Raw genomic sequence first — 23902 nt, 5'->3', positions numbered from 1 at the left:
CATACGGCTCCGGTGTTTTGCTCGTTTCCGTTTATTTCATGCAGGACTTGCAAACTGGCATTTGCATGTTTTGGTAAATACGTTGCGAAACTGCGCCAAAATCTATCTAACAGGTGCACGTGAAATCAAGCCCAAACTTAAAATAGAGTCGGATTAATCTGTCTTAATTTAAGATTCTATGAATTTACTCAAAATGCATTGTTTGCAAGAGATGATGGAGGCATAAAGTTTGTTTTTCTTAGAAAAAAAACCCAATGTTTTTGACTGAAATCATTTTTTAATGGAAACATAAAGTAGTTTCTTTTTTTTAAGTTAAAAGTTGGACTTAATCTTCATATACTTCATATAGCGTACTTAAAACACTTGGGGTTCTTACACACTTTCTCTTGTAAGGCAACAGTTCAAAATGTAAATGTACTTTCCTTTGTCAATATGACCCCCCCCCCCTAAAAAATATTTGATAAAAATTATTTTAAAGCTTTTTGATACGGTTATTGTTGTTTTTGGATCAATTACGCAAGATCTGTTGGAATGGGAAAATATAAGGAATAAGGAATCATTCTTTGAGTATTATGAGGTGATAATTTTGGTCGGGCGTGTTCAAATCCAATAAAGCCCGAAGGGCTTTATGATAGATTTGATCACGCCCCGACCGAAATTATCACCTCATAATATTCAAAGAATGATTCCTTATTACTTATATTTATATAATTCTAAGCCATCGTACGATTACATATTTAATATTAATATTTAAATATTAATAAGCAAACCCCGCTGGTGCCTCGATTTGGCGTCTTTTGTATTATGGGTTATATAGTACAAAATCGATTCGTAGTGTTATCACAGGCAAAGACACTGGAAAATGTAAATATACTTTGTTGACTTGCAATCTTTATTATCGGCGACTTAGACCTTAAACTTGTTAGGGTCATGCAATACTTGCACTAGTGTGTTTATAATGACCATAGAAAGTTTTTTGTGCTTTTGAAAAGTTAAACCAAAGCGGTGTTATATCAAAATTAAGAGCCTCTTGTTTTACATTGTTGGAAAATAAAATATAATCAACAACTTTGTTACCCTAAGAAGATGGGGGGGATAAGATAGCGCAAATGCCCATTCGGTTCAGTCGTGAAATACATTTTGAATAAATTTTTTTCCCAATTAAATCCATTCAAATATATTATAATACAAGTTTTCAAAAGCACAATTTCTAACTATATTCAGTTTTTTAAAATATTTAACAAACGATAAATTTTGGTGGTATCGAACCCGAAACATAAAAACCCTAAATATGTATAAGGTTAGTTTGTGTCAGGTGCTCTAACCACTGAGCCATTTCAGACATAGTAACGTACGCTGTTTAAATACTATGTGTGACTTTGGACATGAATTTACGGACTATTTTTTCAAAATCTTCCATTGTTGCGACACAAAATGGTATTTTTAATGTATATTGGGTCATCTCTCCACATTTTTCTTGACTGAAATCGGTTTGTTTTCCATTAGACCTTATTATTATGAGAAAAATATGGAACACAGACCCACTCCATGAAAGAAAATGCCTTGAAGTTCTAAAAAAAATGACACTATTTACAGGTTTTGATACGTATATGCCTGTTTGAGTCAACATATTCCAAGTATTGAACATATTTATAGCTTACAAATCAATGATATGTTAAATATATATTGTTTTAAATAGTTGTTGTTTTTAAAAATATCAGATTTATTGATATTTTAATTTTTCAGTAGCTTGTCCGACCGTGTATGGTCATTTTACACGCCTTATCCACCCATCCTCTTTACATAATTATACAAGATACTTGTAAGGGTGGCATTATTTTAAAAACTAACATGAAAATTCGAGCATAATAAGTTGCAAATTTGGGTCAATGAGAATTTTTGGTGGTCTTTAAGCATATATATTTTTAGAATTTTTTTCATCGAAATAATTGTTCGTTGTAAAGCGTACAAAGCATTTGTCTGTTTTCATACCACTAATTTATTTTCATTGGTAATTTAGGCTGTAATTAATGTAACAAATGAGAAAAAATCGATTGATCAAGAATGACAATAAATGTCTTTTTCATCACACAAAAACACTATCGCGGTGAGTTCACCGCTTATAAACGAGCAATTCATTTTCAATAACAACTAATTTTATCGGTGACCTCCCATTACATATACAAAAATTGACAGATATTTGTGCATGTTCAGTGCAATGTTTTATTTACGTGTGTGTGGGGGGATGCATATGTGTGTGTGTGTGAGAGAGAGAGAGAGAGACTTATATTAATTTATTGTATCAAAGATATTTAGTTAATACTAAGGCTTCATAATTAATTCATCTTCCCAATGCTCATATACATACATGTATAAATTTCCAATCTTTTCTTATTTATAGTCCCTTTAAATGTCACTACGCATTTTCGATTTATCGGTTTAAGAAAAATATCCTTTTTGATCTTCTATCATTCCCTTTGCTCTCATTTCTTTCAAAACTAAACCTACATGAAAACACTAGTTATATCCATTGTTCACAGAGAATAAACTAAGTCAATGTAATCTGGGTTATTTCTGCGTAAAGTATATGATTATTGTTACAGAAACACACAGAGAGCAATCAATCAAATCTGTGATAAAATTCTTAATTCATAGCTATAAAAAATATGTAATAAAATTTTTAATTCATAACTACAAAACAAATGCTGTAAAACGTTCAAAGTGACCTCTTTCTCGATAATCCGTAACAATGGTTTACCAGTGACAAGACAAAAAAGAGTCTTCTCAATATTAAACCTTGTGCTTATACAAAAAGTATAAATTATGGATTTTTATAATTTTAATTAGTATTATCTATAGTCATAAATTTAACAGAATTTTTATGACACAATAAAATAAAATTGATGCATGTGATTTATTTTATACTGTCACCAAGAGACCTTCTGCTTTCAGAGACAGTTCTTACGTACCCCAATAGCCAATGAAATATGTCATATTAACTGTCCCTATGCTTTCTTTTCAAGTTTCTAAAGTATACTAATGGTTTCCTACAGTTTTGTTACATCTGATAGGCTTGGGTTTTTAAATACACGAATTTTTCCTGTATCTTGTCCAACAAGCAGTTTGTCTTCCTTGTAAACGCAAAAGGCTTTCAACTTTGGAGTCCCCGGACCACCAATAAAAGGACTGAATATTTTAAGAAAATTTCCGTTTTGATTAATGATATGAATCGAGCGACTATTCGAGTCTAGGGATAAGATATTATTATCACAATCTACGCAAACGGAAGTCGGTCGGAAAGAGGCCTGCTTTCCTTCCTCGCCGTGATAAAGAAACCGGTAGTTGACTGAATGGTCAAAAACGACAACAAAATGAGACGGTCCTTTCGTGGCCACTATGCATAAGTCGCCATTTCCGTTTGAGACCATATCAAGAGAGTTGTCAAAAACAATTTTTCCGTCATGTTTGGGGCTAATTTCATCGATACATTTTCCACTGTAATGGTATCTTTTGATAGAAGTCCGTGCGCGCTTGAAAAAGAGAATCCCTTTATTGCTGACAACCGTAGTTACGATTTCTCTAGTTTTCGTATTGATGCATATTTTTTCTGGAGTGTCTGGAGATAACACATCAAATATAGAAATCACGGGTTCCCCTGCTTCGATTTTCAAAAATCTAATAGTCTTGCTCTGAGACTCAACTAGAAAGATGGAATTGGACCCAAGAACAGCAATATCGTTCAAAACCACGTCCAGTTCTTGCTTAAATATGACCTTTCCATGCGGATCAATCTCAGATATCTCCTTTCTGAATGCCGCCCATATATGGCCATCATTTGTTGTTTCTAAAACCTCGATATTTTCAAGCCCGCTTTCCACTTCTTTATCAGGATCAAAATAGTTCTCTTCGTGCGCTGTGGTATCGGTACCATTTTGTACGAAATTACTTGAGGCCGGAACAACACCGTTTTTAGTTAATGGATTTTCAAATGACCTCTTGTCTTTTTGATCTTCTGTCGATATAACTGGAACATCTTTTTCTCCATCAACATGGTCTTGCTCAGTGTCGTCTGCTGTTAAAGATTCCGGTAAGTCCGATGCGGTTTCCGAGATCACTGATTCTCGAGGGGTAGAGTCCGGGGTACAACTGTCCAATACACTTCTCCTCTGGGATCCTGGGGAGTCTGGCAGGGGCTCCGAACTTATTGATTCCCGTAATGTACAAACAGGTATAGAGTTATCTAGCGGGTCCTTGGTGAAGAAGTCATTGAATGTCACAAAAGTGGACCTCCCTTCCCTCTTCATAGAAATATTCCTTGTGATTTCTCTGGACACCCGTAGACTGTCATTTTCAGTTTCAGTGTCTGGAGCAGGTTCATCAGAGCAAATTTCTTCCATTTTATTTTACCTGACAAGGAAGGAAATATAAAATTTATTTTTAATTCTTCATTACATCAGTGATATTATTGTGGTACACATGATATCGGTTTCCTGCCAAGAGTAATGTTTCCTCGATGTAAGGATTGAAATGGGATATCGTATTATTGCATTATTAAAAAGTACAGCCGTTTTTTTGTTTTGTTTTGTTTTTTGTTTGGTTGGTTTTTTAAATAATATTTTACTGCATGAATGAATTAAATTTTTAAGACCCAAAGAATTCACCTTTTGACTTTGACGATCAAATATCTGACAAACTACACCAGAACCAAGATAAGTTGAATGTGGCTTGTTCTAAATGAAAAAACCCTCTATAAATTTGTGTATCTTTATTCGTAACTAAATAAAACTTTTAACATAAAAATAATAATTATTAAGATTTTTCAATGAGAAAGGTTAAATAAACTTACAAGTCTGAAATGTATCTCTAAAATTCCTTGGTTCAAATCAGTGAGAAGTTATCCCGGGCTTGTCCAGGAAGTGGGTCCGGATTACAGTGCTTTTCCTGTAGCTCTCACTGGCTGTAGATGGATTCAGATACAGATAAGTGGGTATACTGTAATGTTACACCGCCAGTGACACCGAACAGGAAGGCGAACTGACGCGGGCTGACTGGGTTAAACACACTATAACTACTACATACGTTTCAGCGAAGAAAAGTAATCACATAAGTAGCAGTACATGTCCCTTTTATTAGAAGTATATGTTCATCGTTGTTACAGTCTTCTGAAAATTATGTTAGTGTTGACTATAGTGTTAGCAATTGTAATTTATACATGTAGTGATCATAAATTGTTGATGTGTTTTATTTATGGTTGGTCATATAACAACCATGTATATTTAATGAATAAAAGGGACCTAGATACAGTTTGAGCTCAAAATGTAAAAAAAAAACACCCCCATTTTTAATGTTTAGATATTTTCAATGCTTCCTAAAAAATTGAAATTCAAATATCGAGTTACAAGCAAGATACAGAGTTTAAATCATTTGTATTGTAAACAAAGCTGAAGTCTTGTTATAGTTTACATATGTGTTTTATAGGTAGGGCCTATAAGTTTCAATGAAATGCTGCTTTCTTCTGTTGGTAATGCTATTTATGAACACGTTGAATCAGTTTATCTACTAGTTTTTGTCGAAAAATACTATTTCTTTACTTTACAATATTTATAAACAAATATAAGACTCGAGCTTTATTTACAAAACAACGAATTTTAACCTCTGTATTTCTCTAACAACTTGACTTCTGACATTCAAATTTTGGTAAATTATTCAAAATGCACAGATAAACCATTTCAAACATAAAAAATGAGAATTAAATTCTGATCTCAAATCGTGTCTGTGTCCTTTTTTTAACAGCTTGACAAGTTGTTTGCTTTGTATTTTTGTCGATGCAATGACAAAACCCGGATTTAGTTATTGTAAGTGATGATTTATTTCCTAACCAGTAAATACATTAGTTTACGCATACACGCACGCACTACACAAGTTTATAGTTTATAACGAAAGCCAAAATTTACCATGAAATGTTCCATAACTCCTACATAATAATTTTTATTTTATATCTAAGACGATATCGATTAACCCATTCAATTTGATTAAAATAGCTGAATTTGATGAATTTTTTATAAATAGTATAAGTATTGGCACTTATAAATAAACAAAAACCCCGGGGACCGTTAATTAATTTTAGGGTATGGTAATATGTATATAATGTATAATATAAGAAAATCTAAAGAAAAACAATGTGCATGTATTACTAAGTTACTATAAAAAGAATTGTTTTGAACCCACACGAAACTCATCAAAACAATGTAACAGGAATAAGGCTAAAAAGCACTAAGACAAGATAGCCAAAAATTTACATTGGTTCACTTTGATTCATATATATAATGACAAGAACAAAATCAGAAAATATATCATTTCCTAGAATTTTATATAGATTTATTCATCTGATTTATGAAGTATTCTTTCCCTACTTAAACACATGTTAAAAATATCAAGTAATATTATCTAATCATTGCTTTAGGCGCATTTACATTTTGGTAAAAAAAAAAATGAAAGCGTACAATGTGACACTGAGACTGTCGACCATTCGAATACCTGCTTAACGATAATAAGCATAAGAATTATCTATTGATTAGTGTATCTTTTAAGAGATTTATTTTCATAAAGGATTTTTCGAATGAAAATAACTACGTATTCAAGAGGTAAGAAAAATCATCTCCCGTTTTCTCGCATACGCTAACTGAACATATCCGGTAAGTCAATGTTTACGCTTGCATCTATCAACATGTTTTCATAACATGATCATACGAAAGAGTTTCACTTTCTCATTGGTGCATTGAAAATAATAAATATTCATGAAAACGAGAAAAGGTCAATGAGTTTGCATACGGTTACCGAAGATGATAACTTAGAAGTAGTAATGTAGTATCTATACATTGTAAATATTAACACATGACAGGTCATGAATGCAATTTAAAGATTACAAGTCCATAAGCAAAGTTTGTAGAAATGAAATTAACAATTTCCAGTTTGAAAGATTTGGAAATCATGTGGTACAAACTTGGAATAGAATATTCCATTTTCCCACATTGAACATTAGTTCTTATCATATAAGTGAGGAAAGTGCAATCATTGTCAATAAGGTGTAAACAGCTGTTACGTCTTTTAGACCAGACCCTCGATCTGTAGTTAAATAGAAGAGAGAACGACCATCTCCCCTTGCATTTTCTTCCTTGTACGATCAATGTCACAAATACGTATAAATTGCAATTAACCGATTATCTATTCCGAAATCGAATAAAACCTTGAGAGTTTAATTTGACAATATAAAAGAATCAAATTTTTTCTATCTGATTTCATACATACTTAGAGGACTGTTGATTGAAATCTCCGAATGAAATTTTGTTCTTTCGTAGAATTGTAAAACAAATTCGGATGGCCTGTTTCTGTTTTTGTGTTTTTGTTTGATTTTTTTTTTTACATTACATACTGTTGAACATTGGAAGTTTTCCTCGTCACATTTTCAACACCTGTATTTGTGGGGGATGGGGATGCCCCCTGTTGTTTTTATATTGCTCTTACTTCATCTATTTGCAGCAACTAGTAGGTTACCTGTAACCGTCCAATAGATTTCTACAGCAACAGGTTAATCATAAAACAGGCATAGGACAATTGGATATTTAAAATGAAAAAAAAGATGACATCACAAATCATAAATAAAAAGATATTACAATAGATATATGAAAGCAACAGAAAACTTACTGAAAAGTACATTAAAGTGAGAATAATTATACATCAGAATATTTATTTAATTTTATTTGATAATTATTTCTTGGTAAAACTGAATTTTTCAGAATTTTATCTAGCCCGCCTATTATTGATAGTTTGTCCGATTCTCATATAACAAATAAGACATGAAACACCCAAAGATTGATGAACATTGATATGGTTGCTTAAAAGGATTTTTCTTGAAAAGATGTCATTAATTATTCGTCAGCAGCATGGTAGTGATAAACAGAAATCATTCCATTTTTTCCACCAATCCACAACCGATTCAAATAAAGAGCCATTGAACATATTTCTTCATCAGTCTTAATCAAATAAGTTTGAAAAGTCCCTTCATGGTCTAGAAGATGCACAGACCTTGTACCATAGTCACATAGGAGAATATGTCCGGCAGAATCGCAACATAAACCTCTTGGATCAAACTCCAATTGCTTCGTACCGCATCCCTGGTAGATAAATTTAAGTTCCCCTGTGGAAGAAAGAACAACAACTTGACCATGTTTCATTTCTACCCGATCAATAACGCAAACGTCACCATTAACATTTTCAGCCACTTTATAAGGAAATAGAAAGAGCGGTGTATATCCATCGTTTTTATATTGGAACACCTTTTTTGTCTTTCCGCTCTTTGATAAAATTATTACTACACTTTTCTTTGGTGAAACAAGATAGTCACTGGCCAATATTGTATCTATAGCAGAAACGAGAAACCGGCCATCTTCAGTGGCACAAATTCCGATTTGATACAAGGGAGATAAGTCCGCAAGTTGAACCACTTTGTTGGTAATCATTTCTCTGTCTTTATTTTTGACAGGAGACACTTTCATCACAGAATGACCCGTATGCCATGTATAAATACTTACGCCATTTTGTAATATGATAAAATCAAATGGAATAGAATCACTTTGTCTAGTCTCATCAAACTCTGTAGAGTCGCCGCTAATGTTTATCAAAACATTTTCTAAAGATCGGACTTCTCTAAACCAGGCTTGATATTCCGATATTGGGGATATGTACATTATGACGTTTGTGCCTTTCTTAGCCTCATACATTTTAGAAACCGTAACATTGTTGTAAATTCTATAAATACAGCCTAGTGATGAACGAAGAATGTTTTCATTGATGTTTCTTTCCATTAACTCTAAGTGATCCAATCTGTTAGTATTTGAAATTTCACACGACTCCTTCGGGCAGTGTATAGACTGAATTTCTTTTTTAAACTGCAATAGCTTCATCAAATCGATAGTTTTTCTTTCTATGGTGAATTCTTCCAAGCAACGCTCAAATTGTGAAATAAATTTTTCTCTTTCATTTTGTTGTATGTCAAATTTATCTTTAATTTTCTTTTGTGATGATTTACAATGTCCTATCAAATCAAGAGACACTCTTTCCAGAACCCTCACAATATCTTCGGTGTATGTGGAAATATTGTCTATTTTTTCCTTAAAATGTTTTTCATTTTCATCTCTTAGGGTCTGAAGTGTTGCTCTATTTGCCTTTAAAATTGTAATACTTTCTTGTCGCACATGGTTGCACTCTTCTTCAATCTCTGATTTGACTCGCCTAAGGAATATTATTTTTCTGTTCCAGTCATGTGATTCATGATTCTGCTGACCACATATCAGACAAATCTGCTCTTCACAATCCATACAGAACATGTCCTGTATATCTCCATGTTCAGAGCATATCTCGTTTTCTGTCTGTTCTTTTATATCTTCAGTCGAATTCATTGAAATCCCACGCAATGAATATCACTTCTAAATTTCAAGCAATGTTATAAAAGCAAGTCTTCGGAAGTCTTGATACAATTATGTCTGATATAACTTTTTGTACTGCAGTATTTGGTCAGGGTCTTTTATACCGAAAAACCCCCCACCAAAAACGAAGGAACCATTCGTTGCCGGTTTTTCGAAATTACATGAAGAGCCTCTATGTTTATGTTATTCTAACTATATCATTTAAAACCTCAGCAAACACTGCTTAGGATTAGGATAGTTTTATCCAATAAGTAGATTCCTGATTGTCACGTGATATTATATTTGGAATTTTCTAGGGATGGCAATCGATGGCAGAATTACCAATCAGTTAATCGCAACTCTTCCCACCGATTAACCAGTTACTCGTAACAAAATACACACATTTGAGATAAATTTTTACAAAATCGAATTTGTAATGATATTGCATTAAATTCTGTCAGTATGAGTCATCGTTCTTTAAAATTTCGACGGCAATGGGAAAAATTTTCGGATGTCGTTGGTCCTATGACACACCAAGCGGTGCAGACGAATTAAATAAAGAACTGCGAACGCTAACGCCCGTTTCCCGCCTACATTTTATATCCAAATATTTCGGAGTTTCTGTCAGATATTCAAAAACTAAGTTTTCTTCTAAAAAGTATAATCAAATCCTAATCAATTTATATCAAAATAAAATTTGTAATCAAATTATTTATTTCATTGAAATCGGTTTCTATGAGTGAGGAAAATTTTATTTAGCGGCCAATATGTGCATAAAAACTTAATACATATCTGTTAATAAGTTTTCGAAAATTTACAAAGCAAAATTCTTTTTTTTGGAATGTATTTCTGTCTGTAGACATATGCCCCCCCCCCCCCCCCCCCCCCCCCCGTGAAACGACAAACCCTTTGGTAAAAATATGCTAAATAACAATAATTAAAACCCCTCAAAAGGAGTTTTTGTTTCACGGGGGGGGGGGGGGAGATGTTTTAAAAAACATTTCCGTTTTCCGTTATTTTCTTTTATGAACCCAAAATACAAAGTTATATCTCTTTGTTTGACCAAATCATTTATATTTAATGAAAATATAAATAAATATTTACATTATTATAAAAAATTAACTTTAATTAGACAACTTTCAAAAAATGACTTTTAGGCGGCTAGACAATGCTATCGTTCGCAGTCCTTTGATAATTTGTCTGCACCGCTTGGTGTGTCATAGGACCGACCGTTCATCCAAAAATAAGCATTATAACGTAATGATTATAATTCATTTGGTACTGACTTGGTAGTGATAAACAGAAATCGTTCCATTTTTTCCACCAATCCACAATTGGTTCAAATAAAGAGACATTGAACATGTCTCCTCATTGGTTCTGATTAAATAAGTGAGAAGAGTGCCGTCATGATCTATCAGGTGTACACACTTGTTACCAAAGTCGCTTAATAGAATGTGACCTACAGCATCACAACATATAGCTCTTGGATCAAAATCATCCTTTTCAGAACCTGTTCCTCTGTAGTTAAACTTGAATTTCCCACAAGAGGACAGAACAACCATCTGTCCATGCATCATCCCTGTACGATCAATAACACATATGTCACCATTTGTATTTTCAGAAAGTCTATAAGGAAATAAAAATAGTGGTGTCTTCCCATCATTTTCATATTGAAACACCTTTTTTGTCTTTCCCCTCTTTGATAAAAGTATGACAACGCTTTTCTTTGGTAGGTTACAAGTGAAAAGAAGTTCGTTTTCAGCAGTGGTATCTATAGCAGACACAAGAAACCGACCCTCTACGGTGGCACAGATTCCAGCTGGGAACAAGGGAGATAAATCTGCGAGTTTTACTTCTCTTTTGGTGGTCATTACACTGTCCCTGGTCATGGCAGAAGACTCTTTCATTACGCAATGACCTGTATGCCATGTGTAAACATTAACACCATTTGGTAAAGTTATCAAATCATCTGGAATAGGACCAGAATAAGTCTTTTCCGCATTTTCAGTCTCTGTGGTGTCAGTTTTAATGTCAATCAAAACATTTTCAAGGGATCGAAATTCTCTAAACCAGGCTTGATGTCCAGACGTTGGGGATATGTACTTGATCATGTTTGTTCCTTTCTTTGCTTCATATGTTTTAGAAACTGTCACATTGGAGTAGGATTGATATATAGTTCCTAAAAATGAATGAAGAAGGGTTTCAACAATAGATCCTTCCACATATTCAATGTGATCCAGGCGTTTTATATAAGTGCGTATCATTTCTGAACTTTCTACAGGGTAAGGTATTGACTTCATTTCTTTTTTAAGCTGCAATAATGCGATCAAATCTACATGTTTTCTCTTTTCATCAACGTCTTTGAGACAACATTCAAACTGTGCGATACAACTTTCTCCTTCATTTTGTTGTGTGTTAAGTCTTTCTTCGAACTGTTCGTGCAATGATTTGCAATGTCCCATCAAATCACGCGATAATCTTTTCAAGATCGTCACAACATGTTCTGCGTTTAGTGAAATGGTTTCCACTTTTGCTAGAAAATGTTTGTCATTTTCATCTCTAAGGTTTTTGATTTTTTCAATCTCTGCTTTAAGAAGAGGGATCTTCTGTTGTCGGACAAGGCTACATTCTTCTTCAATCTCCGATCTGACGCGCTCTAAAAATGTTGTCTTTCTGTTCCAGTCATGTGATTTGTGATTTTGTTGCCCACATATCAGACAAATCTGCTCTTCACAATCCATACAGAACATGTCCTGTATATCTCCATGTTCGCTACAAATACTCTTTCCAATCGGCTCTTGAATGACTTCTTGGAGTGCCATATTCATTCCAAAACATGAAGACAAATTCTTTAGGATCTGTTAGAATGAGTTTTGATGTTGTGTATAATACAGCAGTGTTTGGTCACAAACCGTTTTATCTGGAGGAAACAAATTAAAATGAAGGAAACAATACATATCGTGCGGAAAAGTTTCAATGAAAAGTAATATACCTACGTACAGCCTGGAGTCTGGAACAGTTTCTAGCTGGCATACTGTTCTTTGTCTCTAAAATTGTATGCATGTAATTTACATGTATAAAGACGAAGTAGTATACTTTTTTATTATCTGCTAAAGTGAAAAGATATAATTAGATATTTGTATTAACAAAACAAAAATATATAAGCAGATCAACATCAGTCATGGATTTATATTTATCACCGTGCAAAATTCACTGTTTAATTATAACTTTATTTTGGACTTTTCTTTTAAAATTCAACATCTGTTTCGTAATATTTTCTCACAGTTTATTTCTTACAAAGTTACTTATTTATTTAGTGATTGACACTTTTCGGACTCTATATGTGATTTCAAAGAGACGGAGTGCCATGTCTCAAGGACTGTTAATCTCTTAAAACAACATTGTGCAATTATCAGTTTTTCATGTCTTGGACATCAAAGACTCATTGAGTTTATTTAATTATTTTATATATGTGAACCTTTCACTCAGCTTACTTATGTCATCACCTGTCAATTTATACTCATTGTTCAGATTCTTATAAATAATTATAAAAAATTGTCAATCGGCAGTCTGGAATACGGCGGCCCGCCTCGGCCACGTCCGACTCACCCAGAGTCTTGAGTCCGGAGGCCACTACTGGCCATATCCGACTTGTTTGTAAAATGTCTGTCTGTTAAAATGTTTTAATGTTGCCATCGTTGAATCTAGGCCAATCAATACGGAATCCTTCATCACTTGGTTTATTTCTCTGGAACTGTATACTGGTGGACCTTTGGGAATACGGCAAACCTACCCTTCGTTATTACCCTACGGCCCACAGCGCGCCTACACCTTATACCCTTTACGCCAACATTCCCTCACCCGGTTCGTACTGCACACGACCGATGCAGATCCAGAAAAATTCCCTAGCACCGTGCAAATCTACGCGGTCACATATTCACCAAGTATGATTCCCTCTATTTCTTACGGAAATTGATTGCATGTATAATTGATAGCTGTGTAAAACTGAAAGGACTGAAATCTACATGTCCCGTTTATAGATTGGTCGAACCCTTAATCAACCTGAGAGAGATCAGGGACCGCACGAAATAATCACGATAATGTCGAACTCAAATTCCCACAGAAGACGGTTTGGTTTTTGCTTTACTAAACGTATAGTGCTAGTTATATATTGTACATTAGCAATAATTAAGTTAAGTTTACTTTCTTTTTAGAATTAATTTATTAATTTGTTAAAAGAAAGACGCAAGTAATTAATGTAAACAGTAAAAGGCTTTCCATGATGATTCAGGAGGGTTATGAAGGCAGCGACCATTGCAGAAAAAAAAAATCTGCAATGCACATGCCGCTACCTTCATACCCGCATGAATCACCAAGGAAAGTATTTTATTGTCTAAATGAACATGTGCATACAATCAAAAATGTCCTCTACAACTGGAATCATTTATTAAAATTGTTTTTTTTTTTTTAGATGGACAGCAATTAAAGAAAATATAAAAGTTACATAAGATGTCTTAATTGCGCCAAAACACAATCAAGACACCCCGGACTCAATCTGCCGAGGTTCGAGGTTTGCCGAATGTGTATTTCACAACAACCGCTTCCTGTGTTCGAATTTCCTTGATGGAAAGTTGGCGCGGAAGCTCAAATCTTTGGAATATGTGAAAAACATTCATTAAAATCAACATGTCAACATAAATGATAGGTCCGACTTGATAACTGTCTGACTTGTAATCTAAAGGTGTTAAACATGGTTAAAGATTACTGTGTGTCAAATGTTTTAGATTGGCTACTTTCATTTTGATGAAACGCATCGGTTTGTTTTCATGCGGTACGTGGCCTAGTATATAGAACTTGTGATCAGCATGGATAAAACATCATCTCGGTAATCAAATCACAAACAGAAAGGAATAATACAAAATGTCAGACTCCAAGAAAAATCAACCTGAGAAGAAAAAGAGAGCACAAGATAATGGATGGGAGGAAAGGGTAAAAAGAAAAGGGGGATCAGCATGATCAGTGTTGGTCTGTGTGTAGTTCTAATGCATCGTTAGAAATGTCAATGCTTTAAATGATATTGAATCACTCCAGTGTATTTAATTAAAATTACAAAGATTAATAATCTTACATGCTACTGTTAAATCTGTTTCAAGTGTTTTTGTTACTTTAATATTGCTGTTTCTTGATTTTTTTCATTGTAATTTCAATGAACACAACCCAGATGAACACATCCTTGCTGGGTTTTTTTAAAGTAATGAGTGTGAAAAAACCAGGGGTTGATAAAGGCTCTTTTGACAAATTTAGTCAAGAGATTCCATCATATACCATACCTAATTGCCTAATATAATGTCTAAATCTCAGGTTTGAAGTTTTCCTTTCATAAAATTTTGAGTTGCAGGGAACTTTGAAGTTTCTTTTCCAAATTGACTGTAATATTTCAATAAATAGTTTTCTGATTTCCTAGGGAGGGTACATGGCAGCAAAGAAACAGAAGCTGTATGATCAGTTCACGGATGGAGGACGGACTCTCAAATCCAACATTTTCCATGGGATTGTGATCCATGTGGATGGATACACCAGTAAGGGAAAGTTGTTGTGGAAAATGTCAGGCTGTAAAATATGGTTGCAAGCAATGTTGGTCATTGTATGATATGATGATAAGCATTTACTGGATATGTGCTCATCTTTTGTTTAAAAAACGATTAAAAATGACTCGGAACATTAATTTGAATACCTTTATGCCTTAGCAACACAAGGTCAAAATGTATTATGCATTTTTTATGTTTAAATTTTAACATTTTTGTGATAAATTCTCTACATCAGACCTTATACTTGAGTTTAAAGTGGTCTTTGAACTTATAATGTTCCTAAGATATTAAATGTGAGTTTAACTCCCTAACCCTGATTTTCAAAGTCACACTCAGTATTAAGCTCTTTCATCAAACAGAGCCATCCTCAGATGAGTTGAAAAAGATCATGCATCAACATGGAGGCCATTATGAACATTTTCTGTACAAGAGGAAAGTGACTCACATAATTGCTACTAGTCTTCCTAATAGTAAGATCACAAAGGGACTGAAACACTGTAAGGTGGTCAAGCCAGAGTGGATTACTGAAAGGTAAAGAGAGGAATTTTGTAACAAAAATTATCGTGCGGTGTAAAGATTTTTCTCAAAGAAAGTCTCAGAAAATTTTGTTTTCAACTCAGTGAATGGGAACAAAAATAAACAATTTACAAGCAAAATTTGATGTATGGTATTGCTGATTTTTTATCCTTATCTCATTTTTTTGTAGATTTATATATAGATCTGATACATTTGTGTCTATTTAAATTATGTTATGGAAACTTTCTGATTCATAATCTGTTTAAAAAACCACCTAAAACAGATAAAATAATGGAAAAAGGAGTAAGAAAAATGAATTGTAAGACAATTTTCTCTGAAGTGTTTTTGAATGAAATAGATGTATGTTTATACATACTTAGAATCAAAAGACTCTGAATCAGCAGCAAAAATGTTTGTTAATTTTCTCGTTTTATGTTTTTCATTTGCAGTGTTGCTGCTGGTAGACTTCTGTCATATATTCCCTATCAACTCTACACAGGTCAGACCAAACTCCAGCAGGGGTTGTCTGCCTTTGCCACAGAGTCCTCCACCAAAATATGTAACTCCACCATAGCCGGTATCTGTACCAAGAATTCCCTCAGCAGAAACCTGGCGGGTGATAACAGCAGAAGTGGAAATTTAGCAGAGAAGGCTGATGAAGAAGAGGAGGTGGATGAGGAGATGAAGAAAAGGATGGAAAAGATTGTGAAGGAAGTGGAAAGTGGATCAGAGGAGAGTGATTCAGACAATGAGTTTGGGAGATACATTGTTGAGGAAACTGGACAAAAACAGGCCATTCTTGATGACTCATTGACAAATGTTAGTCTAGATGAAATTGAAGCTTCTACGTCGTGCACAATGAACAACCGAATAGCAGCACTTCCCTCAGGATCTTTAAAAGTCAGAACTGATGCTAATGAGTCTGTTTCTAATGCAATGAAAAGCCCCTCTCCTAACAGTAAGCCTCATGGCAAAGCAGGGGATCCTCATTATCTGAGTGAGTTCTACAACAATTCAAGGCTCCACCATTTATCCACGTGGAAGTCTGAGTGGAGAGAATATGTCAGCAAGAAGTCGAAAGAGCTGACAAGTTTTCCAGGCAGACAGGCTCTGATCAAGATTGTGGATGAGCATGCAGCGAACTTGGAGTCCAGGGACATGGATTATGGTGGCTCTATGGCAGCCGCGTCAGCTAAACCAGAACGCGTCATCATGCACGTGGACATGGATTGCTTCTTTGTGTCAGTTGGTCTGAGAAAAAGACCAGATCTGATTGGTAAGATGATTTCTATGTTGTTTGTGATGATATGCTTTCACATGTCAGCTACACATATCAGTTGGTCATAATTATGAAAAATCAAAGTATGTTTACGTAGTGATGTGTCATATTCATCCATCAAACTGGCATATAGGTAAACCTGTGGCTGTTACACATTCTAAGGGTCAAGGCAAAAAAGGACCGGTTCCTGGCTCAGACATTGAATATGAACAGAGAATGTGGAGCATCAAGAAAAGTAAGAACACGGCGACAAATCCAGACCAGCGATCCGATCCGGATCCTAGTGTGGAAGGGTTCGGAAGGAAGGGAAACCTGGATTCGTTCTCCTCCATGTCTGAGATAGCTTCCTGCAGCTATGAAGCCAGGCAGGTCAGTCACAAAAAAGTTAATGTTATTTAAGGGTAGGTAGATTAAGATTTCTTCTTAAGATAAAGGATCAAATAGAAGTCTAATATTATGGATAATGAAGTGTGTGTTACAAGAAATATTACTATATACATGATTTTCAGAATTATTTTTTTTTGTTGGAGGATTTTTTAAGTATAATATTTTATTGCCATGTGTATGGTTTGTGTAATACTGTGGTAATATAACACTGTTTGCACTGTTTATGAATGAGCAGGCTGGTGTGAAGAATGGAATGTTCATGGGCCCAGCCAAGAAATTGTGCCCAGACTTGCAGACTATTCCTTATGACTTTGATGGCTACCAGGAAGTCTCTCAAATACTCTATGATACTGTGTTAAGGTAATAATTTTAATTATGATATCCCCTTAATCTCTAGTCAGGTGCTCTACCAACTGAGCTACATGTATCTGGCGCCAGTTGAACTGGTCTGATTGTCACAATCATTTTCATATTGGAAAATTATTTCAGTTAGTTTTGTGTATATCGTTAAATACTTTCAGCATATAAAATATAACATACCTAAATAAATAGTATTTTAGATTTATTTCTTTTCTTTTAAATTTGCAAAACACACACACACACACAAAATTGGTTCCACAGTACATGTAAGTATTCAAAGACATCATTTACAGTGTGTGTGTTAATTGATTAATTTTATGTTTTAAGTTTCACTCACGACATTGAGGCAGTAAGCTGTGATGAGATGTTGGTAGATTGCACAGATCTGCTAGCAGCCACAGGGGCTGACCCAGGGCAGTTTGCCTCTCTACTACGGAGACAGATACACCAGAAGACTGGCTGTACAGCTTCTGCTGGGATGGGTAAGGGAAACAAATCTTTAAAGGGGTATGGTCATGATTTGAGCTAAAAAAATTAATAAATGGTCAAAATGCTTCACTGAGGTATTTCTTTCAGTATCTGTCAACCAAAATTTGAATGTTACTTGTGAAATTTCAAGTGAGTTTCAAAGCTCACAATTCAGAAAAGGATAATAATTTGAATGTTTTTAGCCAAATTCATGCATACCAACCTTGCCCCTTAAATGTATGCTGTTAAATAAATTTAAAGAAAGAACATTTTTCTTCCAAGAACTTTTTTTTAAATTTGTTTTAGGAGGAAATGTTTTACTGGCAAAAATGGCCACCAAGAAGGCAAAGCCAAATGGACAGTTTTATTTGAAGGGGGATGATGTGATGGACTTTATGAAGGATCAATCAGTTCAGAACATCCCAGGTATCTTGTTTCAGTTCATTTCTGGCAATTGTCACTGTCACAATTGGTTTTTATACTTTTTTATAAAGAAATTTTTTTTTAGAAAAGTTTCCTAACAAATATTTATTCAAAATTTACTGTTCCAGTGCAAAATAATGTCTATTTTTAAATGCATAATTGGTGTGTTTGATATTTGAAAAAAATTGATTTTTTTTTTTTAGGTGTTGGGTGGTCAATGAACAGGAAGCTGAAGTTGATGGGGGTCACGACCTGTGGTCAGCTACAAGAGATCCCCCAGTCCACCCTACAGAAGGAGTTTGGCCCCAAGACAGGACTGTCCCTGTACAGGGGATGCAGGGGTCAGGACGACCGACTGATCAAAACCAACCAAGAGAGGAAATCCGTGTCTGCTGAAGTGAATTATGGGATCAGATTCAAATCGGTAAGGATTTCTTACTTGCGAACTGTTTTTCTGATTATTGCAGGGTCTTTAGTTTCTGGTTTTTAGAGGAGGTAGGCTTTGAATTCTTTGTATATTGTGGGTATATTTTATTTTTTGGATTTAATGTACCCCTAAACAAAGATGAAGCATTAAGTGTGTCTGTGGATTCCATCATACAAAGCCAGAAGCTTTTGATTAATTTAAAGTTTGACTGTCTTACATGCATTTGGATTCTTTGTGCAGAAAATGGAGGCAGATAAGTTCATCAGAGATTTGTCAGAAGAAGTTCACAATCGTCTGCATGACATTGGAATGAAGGGGAGAACTGTCACCTTGAAGCTAATGGTCAGAAGGGAGGATGCTCCTCTAGAAACTGCAAAGTTCATGGGTATGTAGCTATAACATCATCCACTCCAAAATTTCAATTACAATAAAAATATGTGGGCTATGTTTTGTGTTGTATTCAACTGCAAAGAAATGTTGATCCGAAGAAAAATGACCAAGAAACTTTCAAGTTTTAGTCCTCTCTTGTTTGTCTGGTATTTTTCTCATAAACCATCTTTGTAAAAGCAAAATGTATTTTGACTATTAAAGGTCATGGAATTTGCAACAACATCTCAAAGTCTTCCATGTTACCGTTGTCTACTGATGATGCCAATTTGATTTACCAAGAATGTATGACTATCTTGAATGGATTGCGACTGAACTGCTCGGACTTGCGAGGGATTGGGATCCAAGTCCAGAAGCTAGAGTCAGCAATAGTCGGTGGAAGTCATCAGAAAAAATCCCAGAGCATTCTCAATTTTACCACTAGCACAAGTATGAAAATTAAAATATTCTTTGTGCCTTTGTCTTAGTTTTCTGCATAGGACATAAAAAGAAGTTTTTAATAAATGACATTTCTTTCTATCAGTTGAAAAAACAATTTTTTAATTCTTTTTCAGAAATTTCAAGTACAAAAGCTAGTCCTCATAAAGCAAGTGTCTCGGAAACTCCCCAAAATAATACAATCATTAAACCTGCTACATCTTCAACATCAGCAAACCATGCAAGTGTCGGTGATACAACTAGTCATAAGAGTAAATCGGTGGAAACTATAAGTCACATCGGAACGGATCCGGATGAGAGACACTGGACTGATACATTAATACATCTGGATCGGGAAGTGAGTCCCGATAAAGGGAGTCCTGAGGGAGCATTAGAACTACACAGACACATAGAGAATGCTTTCTCACAGAGACCGAATAATGGGGATATTGCCCATGATGAGGGAGGAAATTTTCTGGAGGGAGCAGTTTGTCAGGACCTCCTCTCTGAACTGTCTAGGTAAGTAGAGATTTGTGGCAGCTTTGGGGCCTTAAGACCTTATCAAACTGAGCATTGATCTCATTCTCACTTTTTCACCATATTTTCCTTTTATAAAGAAGAGTTTGATCAAAAGTGAGGCTTCCCAAGTTTAAATGGCCTCAGCAATGTTAGTTTTCTATACAAAAGGACACAGAAAAGTACTTATGTCTGTATTGCATAAACCAGCAGATATTTAAAGTAAATGTGACTATTTTTTTTTAATATTCAGAAGGAAAACTGCCAACAGGTTTTTGCCTCCTTTGCCAACGCTTGACATTCCCTCTACACCAGAATACAAGCACCTGCTGAACAAACCCAGTACCTCTAGTGCAGCAGGCCAGGGCACACCTACAACAAATGGTGCATCAGTAGATTACTTCCCCTCACCATCCCAGGTACAATATCCACTGCCTATAAACAGATATCTTGTGTACAGCGGTTAAAAAATTGGGGAATCACTTGATTTAGTGGTGGTCCATTTTCTTGGAAAAACATTTTTTTAAGGTTCACTGGGATGTAATTTTGTTCATTGGCTTACTGGTAAATGAATGATGAATGAAGTTCCCCATTTATGTTTTGTTTATAATCTGAATTTGTACTTGTTGATAAAAGCAAAAATTGAGCCACCACTAAGTCTGATTATTCATGGGTTTTAAATATGTTCGAGATAAATACATGATGATCTTGTACTTTTTTAGTATTTACAAATATGTTAAATAAATGCATATTGATGTGTTTAAATTATCGTAAAGTATAAAAATTTTCAAAAAGGATGGTCAGAGTTGACAATCAAATTGTAAAATATTGATATCCCAATGTAGTTTTGATTTAGTCTACTGGGAAATTATGTTAAATTTATAGATTGATCAGGATGTTTTGAGAGAATTGCCTCCAGAAATTCGAGCCCAGATTGAGAATGAGATGCAGAGCTTGAGACGTGAACCTCGACAGGCGAGACAGAAGGTGCCCAATTACAATGAGGAGCCCGGGTGTTCCCACTGGACCTCGACGGAACCTCCAGCATCACCCAGGACCTCAGCCCCCATTGTTCCCCTCCCTGACCTTTCCCAGGTTTGTTTTCAACATTGTTATAAGTTGCAAGTAATAGAACCTGTTTTGATGTAAAATTAAAATCATTTTGTTGTGTTTTTAAAAGCCTTCATGACCTTAATGTAATCATGTACTTAAGGTTTTGAAATAAACTAAAAAAGAAATTTTTAAAATACCCTTAAGAAGCCAAGATCTGTACTAATGATTCCTGCCATAGCTTATCAACAGGAGTTAAGTCTGACTAGAATTGATTTTTTACTCTCTGAAATATGACTTCCAGTTAGATGAGAGCTGTTTGAATGCTCTCCCTGATGACATGCAGAAAGAAATCAAAGAGGCCTACCAGAATCAACAAAAACAACAACAAAGTCTACAGTGTCTCTCCACTGTGCTGAAATCGCCACAGAAGACCTCTCCAAAAGGGAAGTCACCCCGTAAGACCAGTCCACACAACAAAGGGAGGTCACCGGGGAAGCACAGTCCCCAGTTCAAGGTGCCCCGGGGTCGTCCTGGCAGGGGACGTCCCAAGAAACTGGAGTTTCGTCAGCGAGGTCAGCCTACCATATTTTCTGCAGTGACTGGTAGACAGGTACAGTAACCTTTGTTTGTACACTTATTCCATGCATAAAGTGAAATATGGTTACAGTGAACATGGTTTTAAATCAATAATTAACACAGACAGTGAAATGAGTTTCATTACCCTTATCTTAAAGTTGTATTATTTTATCAGATAAAAAGTTATGGTTAAAAAATCAAAATCGCACATCCGTGGTCATTTGCTACAACACTATTTTCTGTGTTTAAATTTTTCCATAAATGCATGGGCAAATATCATAGAATTTATGTTTCTCTATTGTGTGTTGAATTTAATTTTATTCTATTTTAGTTATTACAGTGTTTTATTCTGGTTTTTGTAGGAAACTATTTTAAGTGAATTTGCTTCAAGTGAAGCAAGTCTACCTGAGATTAGTGAGAAAAATATTGACAAAGAGGAAAATGATCCTGTGAGAGTGAAGTCCATAGAAATGGACACTGCACCCGTCAATCTGTGTGGTGCTGTCACCATTGCAGAAGTTAGATCACTGTTAAAGGAGTGGATCCAGAGTTCTCCAGGTAAATTACTTCTTGAAGCAAAGATGTTCTCTCATGCATGTATGTAACCTTGTGAAGTATAGAAATATTTTTTAATTTTGACACATAATTTCATGGATATCCAAATATGACAACAAAGTAAAGTTATACAGTACAGCAATTGAATTTCAGTTTCTTGAACATCAGTATTTTAAAAACCCGACCATTTTGTATGTATTTTTGCCTTAACGTTATATCTCAATACATGAATGGTATATTTTTTTGGTCCCATCATGTTCCAAATAATGAAGTTTCTTTGTATGAAAAAAATATTGGTTGTTGGAAAAGAGTCTAGTCTTGAATGCTCAGTAAACTTATGCAAGCATGTGTCTAATTCCTTAAAAAGTGTTGGAATGTTCAGGTTCCCTTAACAAAGTACATTTACTACTCTTTGTAACTATTTTATCTGGTTCACATATATATATATACATGTATAATGTATATTAAACATGTTTTTCAGAATCCCCTATTTTATCAGTTACAGATTTATAAATTTAGGAAATTTCTTTGTTTTTTCAGAACCAGAAGAAGATGATGAAGAGGTGGTAACGAGCTACCTTCAAAATTTGATTATGGACAAAAACTTGGAACAAGTAGATCTTGTTATCAAATTTCTTAAAAGGTAAAACATATTCATCAAAGAAAAATTAATTTGATGAAAAACATTAAGTTTTAACAAAAACACTGATTGCATAATTTATTTATTCCACAGGCACATTCAAAGGATAGAGAACACAAATTGGGAGACCTCTTTTGAGAAAATTGTGACGGATATTCAGTCTTTCATGAAAACTTACCATGGGGCAGAGCTTAAGATCTGTTGACCCCTCAAAACCACTGTTTGGCAGAGATCAAGATATTTATGCCATTCAACCATACAAGGGAACAAAGTTATGAGTAAATCAAGTTACAAACTTGCCGATTGGCTGAGGTCAGGACATATTGACCTCATAAAAGATCCAATCTAGTGATCCTATTATTTTATCAAAGGACAGAGCTCAAAATGTTGTTGACTTGAAAATTTATCAAAACAGGAAGCAAAAATTTCATGTTGAACCCACAAAGTTAGGCAAAGCTTAATATTAACCTTAAAGTGTAGCAGGTTTTTTCAAGGGTGTTAATTTTGGCAATTGTAGAACTACATGTACAAGTACTTAAAATGTAAATGTGTAATTTTGACAAATCTTAATTTATAATTGGCCTATTGAAAAATTTGCTTAGAATTTAGCAATATTTGTTATTATATTGATCTCTTAAATGGGCCAAAATTAGCACTCAAAAATTTTTAAAAAAAAATGTTGTATTTGATTTGTTAAACTAAAGATGTGTTTATGCTCAATATATGTCTATCTCCCCAACTTACCATTTGGCAGATATGTGACATTCTGATCAATCTAACCATTGGGACTGCTCAAGTATTGTTAATTATACCATATAACCTATGCACAACCAGTAGTTAATACTT

General features: G+C 34.6%; 3 protein-coding genes across 4 annotated transcripts; 1 reads left to right on the top strand and 2 right to left on the bottom strand.

Annotated features, from left to right (window-relative positions):
- Positions 1-2304: 2304 nt before the first annotated feature.
- On the bottom strand, positions 2305-5026 carry LOC128176459 (uncharacterized). 2 transcript variants are annotated; one of them, XM_052842826.1, is made up of 3 exons: positions 4847-5026; positions 4662-4730; positions 2305-4407 (listed from the first exon to the last, which is right to left on the bottom strand). In XM_052842826.1, exon 3 carries the CDS (start codon positions 4395-4397, stop codon positions 3048-3050), a length of 1350 nt encoding a protein of 449 aa, XP_052698786.1. In that variant the 5' UTR covers positions 4398-4407; positions 4662-4730; positions 4847-5026; the 3' UTR covers positions 2305-3047. The 2 variants fall into 2 exon arrangements, with proteins under 2 accessions (XP_052698786.1, XP_052698787.1); XM_052842827.1 differs by lacking the exon at positions 4662-4730.
- A 3042-nt stretch (positions 5027-8068) lies between these two features.
- Positions 8069-12286, bottom strand: LOC128176822 (uncharacterized). Its single transcript, XM_052843371.1, has 3 exons — positions 11203-12286; positions 10928-11043; positions 8069-8197 (listed from the first exon to the last, which is right to left on the bottom strand). The coding sequence occupies exons 1-3, from the start codon at positions 12284-12286 to the stop codon at positions 8069-8071; spliced, it is 1329 nt and encodes a 442-aa protein (XP_052699331.1).
- Positions 12287-14013: 1727 nt separating this feature from the next.
- Positions 14014-23563, top strand: LOC128178422 (DNA repair protein REV1-like). The gene is made up of 18 exons (XM_052845568.1): positions 14014-14453; positions 14929-15043; positions 15412-15583; positions 16018-16844; positions 16981-17216; positions 17470-17594; positions 17922-18076; positions 18369-18488; positions 18689-18909; positions 19153-19297; positions 19504-19728; positions 19854-20235; positions 20486-20651; positions 21118-21327; positions 21587-21895; positions 22224-22419; positions 22957-23059; positions 23150-23563. Exons 1-18 carry the CDS (start codon positions 14385-14387, stop codon positions 23259-23261), a joined length of 3888 nt encoding a protein of 1295 aa, XP_052701528.1. The 5' UTR covers positions 14014-14384; the 3' UTR covers positions 23262-23563.
- Positions 23564-23902: the final 339 nt, after the last annotated feature.

The sequence above is a fragment of the Crassostrea angulata genome, chromosome 3 (genome assembly GCF_025612915.1).
Source record: "Crassostrea angulata isolate pt1a10 chromosome 3, ASM2561291v2, whole genome shotgun sequence".
In the NCBI taxonomy this organism is placed as follows: Eukaryota; Metazoa; Mollusca; class Bivalvia; order Ostreida; family Ostreidae; genus Magallana; species Magallana angulata.
This window is presented reverse-complemented; position numbering and strand designations above follow the sequence as displayed.